The following is a 10,664-nucleotide window of genomic DNA, read 5'->3' on the forward strand; positions in this document are numbered from 1 at the left end:
GAACATCTGGCTTCCAGAATAGCAGCACAGTCTAGAAAGCTTCCAATTTCCAAGAAATGTGAAATAATTTCTGTTTCCTGACCATTTCAAGAGATGAAGTTTAGAAACACCCCATAGACCAGATATCACAGAATTATTCAACAAATGTCTAAAAGCCACAGACTCCATTCCATTTGCTGAACACATTTGGTACTAACTGTTCAGATGAAACACATTTAGTGTTGTGAGGAGTTTTAAATATACCTGCTATGTCATGTATTTCCCCAACCCCTTCAAGAAGCAAGGATAAGGCTTCTTATCTTATCTTATTCTTCCTGTTGCCCAGGAGGGGACCCCAAACCTTGCACAGTGCAGATTCTTGCATTAATGAGGAAGTCAGACAATCACGGAGAGGCAACAAGAAGAGGAATAGAATGACTAGGAAAATGCTGATGACAGAAACAGATTTTTAATTTATCAACTGCAGTTTCAATTTAAAAAAAATGGACTTCATAGCTGCTTCTTCAGTGGATATTACACTTATGTGGACCACGACTATTTAATAGTCTACCAACATCAGCGTTTACTTCTCATATCTGTGTGAGATGAACACAACAAATTGTGTCACTATATAAAACCCAGAAGAGAAATAAAGTTACACAGAGTTTTTCTTCTAGGGTGTAATTTGAGGAAGAGATGAGTAGTTTTTACTCCTTGAAGAAAACATTTACTTTGTCATATAAATAATTTGTGTTAAAAAACCCCACATTTCAGAATTACTTTCTCAGTATTATTTTAGTAAGTGCCATCTTAACTTCTCTTTGCTGAAGAACTGTTCAAAGTTAGAGGCAACAAATACACTTCTGAACAAGATACCATTTTCCTGGATGGCATTTGATAGCGCACATTTTTCCAGAATCTTGTATTTGCTGAATAAGATTTCTCTGAGAAGTCCCCTTTCCATTGGATAGCTCCATGTTTTTGCTTAATGTATCTGATTGATTCCGGCATGCTTGTGTAGTCGTGTATTTCATCTATTTCTATAAGAATCACTTGAATCCCATCACGGATGAGAGCATTATACATAGCTAGCTGTTGTTCAGAGGTGTCTTCTAACAGGCAGCAACTAGATGTTTCTGATCCCAAAATAATCATCAATCTTCTGCTTTCCTTAAGGGTTTCATCAGCAACACTGACCACAGCTGTAAGTAATGAAGGAACAATCAAATTTTGCATAAAAACCTTACAACTGATGTAAAATATTTCTTAATTTTAAAATTGCATATATATGAGCAGTGGCTAGCTCAGAGGACTGGTATTGGTTTAAGATCTCCACACTGTCATTCATAATTCATGATCCGCTGCATGAAATTACTGATAAAAATTGTTTTCTTCAGTCCCCAGGAGCCGATATCATTCAAGAAACCTCAACAATATTTTAACGCTGCTGAATCCTCATTTGTTCATCACTAAAGTGAAAGTGCAGACCCTCATAACATCAGAACGGAATTTTTTTTTAAGAAACCAAAAAAACCCTAAAAATAAAGAAATTGTCTGCTGGACAAATTATCCACTAAAAATAAACAAATACTGCTTTATTTTCCAAAAACAGGTGTTTTTTTCATTGTATATATAATCTTCTAACTTGAAAATGTGTCAAAAGACAACCTATTAACTCTACTAATTAAACCATACCTTCTCCTGGTAAATCATCCCTTCCTAATATAAAGAGATTATATCCACACTGTTGTTCCAAAACATCAGGGAGTATTCTACGAACAAAGGTTTCCAGACGATAGAAGCTTCTGCCTCCACTGCTTTTTGCATACAGGACATATGCATCATAGACTTTCCCATCTAAAACAAACACAAGTGTTTCTATTAAAACACTAAAAATAAGCAACATGCCTTTATTGCAAGGTTTCATTTTGAACTGTTTAAAAATAGTAAAGGGGGGTTGATTCACCTATCTGACAGAATAACGTCAAAGAACTAAAATGCTCTACAAGAAAAAAAAAAAATGCTCAGCCACAGAACCTGACCTCTTTTCCCATCATGAGGACGGATGTGCCAGTAAGTGAGCTGTATGCAGCACCTGGGACCTCCAGGAAGGAGCCCCCAACCCCAGAGGTGCTAGGACATTAAGAAAGTGTCCTCTTGCAGGACTTCCTTCACCACCTCTCTTGAAACAAACTCAATAGCAGTTATGTCCACTTCTGATTAGCCACAAGAGAGGGTGGAAAATGGCAATTCTTTCTTGTAATAATTCTGTGAGGGGAAGGCAGGTAGCAGAAGTAAAGGCCAAAAGGCAGTTGATTACATAATAAACAGGAATGAAGAAAACAAACCAAAATCAGATTTAACTCAACAAGTTAAGTTTAGCTCAACAAGTTACAAAACAGAGTTTCTTTGATTTTTATTTTTCTTTCATTAGAAGTCTGTTAAGGTGTTCTGGGAAAACTGAACTTTTAACCAGAAGTTGAAATTCCTTTTCTGTGAAAACATTTTAGAATGGCCATGAGTAAACATTAACTATCTCAATGTACATAATCCATTTCTTTTCAAGCTACGGGGAACTTCAGGCAGCCTAATTCTGAGGGCTGCCATGCAAAGTATCTATAATGTTGCACTTATTCCAATTTTTTCCCACCTGTCCAATATATTTGTCTACACTGCAGCAACAAAAATACCTAAGAAGAATCACAGAATAGAGAACAAGTAGTATTTTTTCTCTTTGGCACATAACCATCATAACTGACAGGATATAGAAGGAACTGTTGGGTAAAAGAGACAAGTTTGGGGAAAAAAAACCCCAAAATTAATCTCTGAGAAAATGAGAGTCTGATTTTCAATGTATTTAATGCATGCCTTTAAACAGCTAGTTTACAGGATGTAGCTCTACTGACACCTATTGGTCATCATCAGAGTGACCATAAAATTACATGTAAAGAAACTGCTTTACAGCAAAGCAAAAAGCAACATGCTAATTTGGGAAGAACCTGGAGTTTTTGACCTATCTCACCATGACTGCCTTCAAAATTATGCAATGTTTATTGTCTCAACGATGATTATCTATTTTACCCACGACTGAAAAAAAAACCACCCAAAAATGTCTTTGTGCCTATCTGAAAATTCCTCAAGGAAATTCCACATACATTCTATTAAACAATCACATTATTGCTTAGAAGTAATGGCAAGTGAAAAAAAATCAATAGACTAGTTACAGTAATATACCTGGTGACACTCACATACCTTCCTTACTTGCAAAGGCACAGCCAGAGTTACGATACCAGAGCACCAAGTCAATCTTGAAAATCTTGTAGATCATTAAAGTAATAAATGTTAAAATTAACAAAGAAACAAGCCCTCCAGTCAGCCATCTTTGTATATCAGGAACTGCACAAAAATGTAAGAAGATTTTTTTTTTATTTTGAATTTCACCAAATCTGATCTTTCACACAAATGTAATACACATTTGAGTATCATATTTTTCATTTCTACCTACCATTTTTTAAAATAATGATAAATACACTACTACGACTCCTTCCCTATGCATGGGTACATGCATACGTACTGCAGACTGCAACCCATCTGCCTTCTCTCAACATGATATATGAGCATTTGGTACCTAAACCCCTTCTGGGGAAGTAAAGACAAACACAGACCGCAAAAATAACAGTATTTCTTACCTCTGTGTTTTAATATAATATAGGATGCAACCTGGCCAAAGGCATTTGAAGCTTGACAGACAAAGGGCTGTTCATAATCTTCACTATTCACTTCTGAAATTATTAGCTTCACAGAATTCATAGGACGTCCATCATAAGAAGTTTCCTCCCTATCCAAAGGGCAACAAATAGAGCCATAAAATCACAGTCCTTTGTGGAATGGCTTAATCACTAACAGCTGCAGCATGACAATGGTTGTTTCCATCTATAAATGTCAACCACACTTCAGAACAGATGAAGGAAACCCAAACAACAGTCGGGGCTCTTACTGACATTTAGCATAGACATTGGAGAACATCAAGACATTATCTTATCTAGAGCTGTGTTCCCCCAAAGGAATATAACATTTCTATAGGCTAAAGTAGAAAAATATACCTTACAAACCTAAGCAAACCCTTGTTATGGGCTTCCCAGCCCCTGTAAGAGCAGGTGGAGAGTCCCAGTGCTTGGCGGAAGAGAAATTCCACAGTGTGAAATGACACAGAAAGAGGCCCCGTTACAAGGGCATCATCTTGCGGTAAGCAGCTGTGGGACAGGGAAGACATCAAAGGTGGTGACCCGCAGCAGACAACACCAACTCACAGAGTGATTCCAGGGAGTAGAGTCTAAACTGCTGCTTCACTCCACGGATCAAAACAGACTTGTAACAGCTAAAGTGTCAGGCTGTACCATTAAGAGATGGGGGTTAGCCCCCATACACTGTACAAGGGCACAAAAATGCTCATTATGCTATACATTCAGTTAGTCATGTGTACTGTGATGTGTGACTGATGTCTAAACTAAACAACTTTTTAACCACCATCAAAATAAGGGATACTACTACCTTGTTAACAGTAGATTTCAAGAGAAAAATTAACTAACTAGTCTACTTAGCCAAGCACTAATCTTTCCTGGAAACATATTCTAGTTTCCATTTAAAATGCAAAATAAAAGCTTGAAATATATGACAAAGGATGTACATATGACCATGCACATCACTTTCTGAGCAAAAAGTTACAGTAATTTGAACACTGTAACAAGGAATGAATGAATCAACATCACCAGTGCAAATAATTAGTAGTTGCAAAGATGACCATTTAAGTCCTAGGAAGTACAAAAAATAACATTGCTTTTATGGTATCAGTTAGGTGACCATGTGCCTCTGTATTACAGCCCAACTGTTTATTGCATTACAATTCTTCACGACAGTATAATATATTATTTTTTTATAGAGTTTTCTCTCAGTGAGCACTCAAAGAATACAGCATTTTATTTCCCCCTTTGTTTCATGATGAGAACTTATGTCTCACAACTATATTCTTACTTTGAATATATCATTCTAATTTCTTCATCAGTTTCTCACTCATAGATAGTGCTTGAGAATTTACAAAAACTATCACATATTTTCTTCAAAGCACCAGCATGAGATGAGGGCTGACAAAATCCCTGCAATTTTTAGTTCCCAACCTGTCATATCTAAGAATCTTTCAGCTTGCCTTCTGCTCCAATTTTAGTTGCCTTTTCAAGTCAGGTCTAATTTTTTCTCTCTGAAGTCCATTTAACCTGCTTTTTACTTCCCAAACCCCAACTCACCACTGGCAATCTGTCTCCCTTTCCTCCTCTTATCCCACTAAGCTTCAGTACAAATGTCCTCAACAAAGTATTCCATTAGCTCTTCAGCTGATCTCAGTTACACTTCTCTAACTCAAGGCTCTTAAACCTAGAACTCTCAATTTCTCCTGCAAAGCACAGGTTTCACCTCCTGCAACCTCTCAGAGAGGCAGAAGTGAAGGGAAAGGAGAACGCAGAAGAAAAACACAATCTGAAGATCATATGTCTGGACATGCTTGACCCAACTGAAAGAGGTCTCTGCCAGGCAGGAGCCCGATCAATAGAAACTGTATTACAATTATGAGACTGTAAGTCTATATAAGTCTTTTCCCAAGATTGGAAATTAAAACAGATTTTTACAATGGCCAAAAAGAGCACAATCACATGTGAAGTCCATGTGCCTACTGTGTTTCAAGTTTCTCCTTCAAAGCATAAAGTGAATTGGAGGCAGCAAGCATTAGAGTTCTTAAAAAGAAAGTTATTTAAGTAAGTGAAAAAATGTTGCTAAATATTTTAATGTCAAAGGGAGAAAATTCCACGTTGGTTGGCAACACAGTACTTTCTAATCTGAAAATATACTTACTCATAGGGACTCGCAAAAATTCTGCTCATATAAAATACATCAATATACACACCGTTGCCTGTCCAAAACACCTCATACCCATCAGCACCTGTTGTATTGCAATCCACTGTAACTTGTGAGCCTATAAAATCGTGTTACAAAGTGAAAAGTTAATTTCTGTACCCTTTAGGAAAGTCTATACAATTCTGTTCACAGGCTCCCACACAGACCAGCTAAGGATGGTCCCACACCCATTCAGAAAAGTTACTCTAACAGAGGGTCTATATACTCAATGATCTGAAGGTTCAGAAAGACACTGGTAGGATGGAACAGGCTAAAACCAGGAAGAAGATGCCTCTCTCTGGGGCATCACTTTCCCTGCAGATTCAAAGATGGATCTGTTCTTAAAATCTCTTCCAGAGTGAAGAAAAGCAACAAATGTGACAGATAATCACTTGGGTTCCCTATCATTTTCTTTGCATCTGACAAATCTCCATACAGGTTTCCAAAGACATTGGAAGCAACATGCCTTGTATCTTTCCCTCTCACCCCCAAACACTCCTCCTTCAGAAGATCAACATAGAGAAACTGAGCTGGTCAACTGAACTAGTTTTTTTCAAAACACAAAACCAAAAGCACAGAACAGGGCACTCCATGAGTGTAAAATTTCACTAGGATACAAAATCATATTTTCTTATGGAGAAAACTACTTACCGAGTTCCACTTCAATGGAGTTGTTTCTTGGATAAGATATTTCTGGGGGCTTTTTTGGTGGGCTCACTAACCAAAAGAAAGAAAGTTCTTTTCAGAAAACCTGGGGCACTTGTAGCCTGTTCTATGCTCTATAACCCAAATACAACTAAAATAAACCTGTCCTATGGACAAAGCTGACAGCAATTTTATAACAGATATCACTCAATACTGAAAGTACCGTATCTCAAGTAGTCGTTACTTCTGACTTGAAGCTATGCTATTCTTTGCTCAATCTCTTCCAAAACTTACTGCCACAAATCTCCACACACTCATGGCAGCCTGGCTGTTCCATAGCATAAAAATCATGAAATATTGCACATACAGGTCCTGAAAAGTGTACTGGTAAATATCTACAGTATTACCCCTCTAAAATCTAGATAGCCTGTCACCCAGTACCCCACAGATACAAACTGGAGCCAAAAACTTAGGCGTACAATTAATCTATTTTAGACTTTTACAATTATAAAGGGAAATTTCATTTCTGTACTCCAGTTAAAAGCTTTACAATTCTTCCCACAGCACTGTCTATAAGGAAGTACAATACCAGTGGCCCCTTTTAGACATTTACATTAGGACTAGATGGATGACACTCTGGAAAGCTTATTTCTCTCTACAGGCTACAAAGGGAGAGTAATTGTCATGTGGAGATCTAGATATCTACATTTAAAAAGTCTCAGTATGGCTAAATGAATCCCAACTTGGAGGGTTCCTCACTGAACACACGTACCATTTCCAGCTGCCTCAGGCAGCTGTAGGATGTTTTAGAACATTTCCTGCAGGATACTCGAAGTTCAAGGAAGTTTCTCCAAGAGCACAAATTAACAAAAAGAAATCATAAAGCATCCTGTTCAAGCCCACTAGTGAAGCACACAGAATTGCCCCAGATATATCCTTCCCTTCCCCTTCTGAAAACTGGGTCTGCACTACTGTTTGGACCCAAAATCACCCATTTTAGTGCAGACTTGCTCAGCTAGAGTCTTTAAAAACAACTGAGCTGCCTTCAGTCATTTATGGCAAAGGAGTGATATGATTTTGCTTCTACTGAGTAACAAGAGCTGAAATTACACTGAGAGAAGTTCTAGGTATAGATTTTAAGACCAGAATGACAATTTCATCTGATCTGACCTTATGTTCCTCATATTTTATTTATCCACATCATACACATATGACATTACATGAATGCAATCCATATTCATAACATATATATACACATACACACATATACACATACATATGTATCCATATATATACACACACAGCCAAAACTGGCAAGCACAAAACAAGACCATTAAATAGTAACGCAATCTATTAGTAAACCTGAAAAAGCCTTTCAATGGCTGGAATGTAAAAACAACATTGGTATTTCATACCTTGACATAGCATAGCCTTTTCAGTGATCCAGTATCATTCTCATAATGCTGTGCTAACAAAGGTATTCACGTTTTACAGCTAGGCATTCTTTCATATTTTTTTTGTTGTGCTGGTGGCCCCCCGACATAAATCAGGGTCTACCGAGCTAGACACACGATATCAGAAATCAGCAGTTCATGTGCTGAGGAGCTTAAAACCAAAAACAGAAAAAACAAAGGTTTGAAGGAAACAGGACACAGAAAATAAAGATACTGCCACAATTTGGCCTGGTTAATTTGTTGTTCTTGCAGCAAGAGGATAATGTAAAAGAGACAGAAGTAAGATGGGCAGGATAGAGGGTGCAACTACAGCAGAAAGTATTGTGCCTACCAAGCATTACAGGGCACCTGCTTAGGGACCTTGGCAGCTGGTCTAAGCAGCAAAGCTTTAACATACTACAACTTTGAACAGGGGAGGCAATCTTCAACACAGTGGCAACAAATATAAACTCTCCGTTAACATTTCTTTCCCCCATATTTAGGTGAAAAATAGTAGCCCTAAGGATGCCTATCCACAAATTGGGTCTTTTAGCTTTAGTCTTTAGAAACTTGGACAAAAATTTGGAGTCACTGTTATGAACACAAACGCAGTAAAATTATCTACTTACCTTCTACAGTCAGACTGACGTCTCGTGAAATGTTGTATTGTTTTCCATTATAGGTATATGTTGTTTCACAGGTATAGTTTCCTTGATCATGTACAGTCACATTGAAAATTATAAGATCACTGTTTGAGAAGGCAAACCTTTTCCCTTCCAGAAGCTGGCAGTCCTAAACATGTGTAGAAACTCTGTTAATGCATATCACTATCTCCTTCTACAGTTTGTCTCTCTTTAATGCTATCTGAACTTTCAATGGACCACAGCATAAGGATGGATGCTGTGCAGAGGCTAAAGAAGAGAGGAGGTGGAATAAAAAGCAAAACATACTTCATTTTGGCTCTGAGTTTTTAATCCAATCCTACAGAAAACAACTTTCAATATTAAAGAAATAAGAAAGTAAAATGCACGTGTCAGCATTTGTAAAAGTATTCATTAATGAAGAATCTGTCAATAATTAGACTTAGGTTTTTTAAGTATTGAAATACTCTTGGTGCCATATGGACCATATGGGCATGAGGCAGTAATGCTGCAGAAGGCACTACGTCCTCCTAACGGAAAGAGCCTTTAAATAAGACTGAACAATATGCAATGGCGTTTATTTTATGGAACAATACTGAGCCCATCGTGGATACGCCACCTCTCACAACTGAGTATGACGTCTCTTTCCGCACAAAAGAAATTCGCGGGAGCGCGTTTCGCTGGCGGGTAAAAAAGCGCCACCTGGTGGACGCGCAGGTCAACGTCTCCTCCATCTGAGCCGAATTTCTTACCCCGTTAATCAAAAACCCTCTACACGCCTTTAAAAGATAAAGTCTTAACCCTCACCCAATTTGTCTTAAAAGCGTTTCTCTCCCATTTACAATAAACCTGCAGTTTTTCTCCTACAGTTCACAAGCATCGGGGATTTACATTTTAAATAATGGACAGTTGTAAGGCAGCACACAACACAGCATTCTCACCTTATACCAATGAACAGGCTGAATATTCTTCTCAGTCCTGAAATAATCCAAGTGTGGACACACCACCTTTCCAGATGATAAGGTGAATATCACCTCCTCTACAGCAAATTTTTCATTTAAGCATAAACCATCAATCCTCTCAAAAACTGTTACTTTTGTACACATTTTCCTGCAGCTTGTCAAATTCCTGCAGTTAATATAACATAATTAAATTAACCTCCTTGGCATACCTTACAACTCGAAAATATGTTATTCTTTTTGAAGAAGAAAGAGAAGAAGAAAAGTTTACAGTTTCTCTAACATAAAATAAAGAAATCTCTAAATAAAGATTTACTTTTGCTTACTAGGAAAAAGAACCCCAAACTAGACTTACTTTCCTCAACCTAAGGTCAGTTTTTGCCAACGCACTCTCCCTTCTTCATTAGTATTTCTCTTACACCCCAAATTCTACTTGCTTTCTGAAATTTATTCCTTCTGCAACTCATTTCTGTAGCAATGTCATTTTTTTTTAAACTTTCACCTTATGACACATTCATAATCTCCAGAATCTTCTAACATAGCAGGGAGAAACCAAATGAAATTCTTCCGCTGATGAATTCTAGAAAGTTTGTCTCTAGGCACAGCTGTCTTGTTACCAACTTTATACCATGTTAAGTTGTAGTCTCCACTTTCCAAACTCCTTTCCAGTGAACATTTAATAGCAAGAGGCTGCCCATCAGGCACAAGACTTTGCCTCAACATCACGTCATAGGCGTCACATTTCTCTAGAGAGAGACAAACATTAAAGAAAACCTCAAACACTGTAAAAGAATATACCGAACTCATTTCTTGATTACATTTACACAGTTTATTGGAGTTTCCACTTCCATTCTTAAGCCATCTACTAAAAATACAATTATAATCCCTTATCTTCAAAGTTGAGAGTACTACTCAGTGACATTCAGCTATAGCTACACCACTGACATGAAACACTCTTTTCTGAATGCAAACTTTACCTCCAACAGAATCTGTCTGCAGCAGACTGCCATTTGTATGTTTTAGTTCTGACACAAATTGTTGGGATCACTCTGCACAGCTCGACC

General features: G+C 37.6%; 1 protein-coding gene across 1 annotated transcript; it reads right to left on the reverse strand.

The window, feature by feature from the left end:
- Positions 1 to 750: 750 nt before the first annotated feature.
- On the reverse strand, positions 751 to 10,323 carry LOC104623919 (interleukin-1 receptor type 1-like). The gene is made up of 9 exons (XM_010291147.1): positions 10,103 to 10,323; positions 9,583 to 9,775; positions 8,630 to 8,792; positions 6,574 to 6,639; positions 5,881 to 6,001; positions 3,669 to 3,817; positions 3,232 to 3,375; positions 1,675 to 1,836; positions 751 to 1,181 (listed from the first exon to the last, which is right to left on the reverse strand). The coding sequence occupies exons 1-9, from the start codon at positions 10,321 to 10,323 to the stop codon at positions 790 to 792; spliced, it is 1,611 nt and encodes a 536-aa protein (XP_010289449.1). The 3' UTR covers positions 751 to 789.
- Between the last annotated feature and the right edge of the window lie 341 nt (positions 10,324 to 10,664).

Source organism: Phaethon lepturus, unplaced genomic scaffold (genome assembly GCF_000687285.1).
Source record: "Phaethon lepturus isolate BGI_N335 unplaced genomic scaffold, ASM68728v1 scaffold54917, whole genome shotgun sequence".
Classification (NCBI taxonomy): domain Eukaryota; kingdom Metazoa; phylum Chordata; class Aves; order Phaethontiformes; family Phaethontidae; genus Phaethon; species Phaethon lepturus.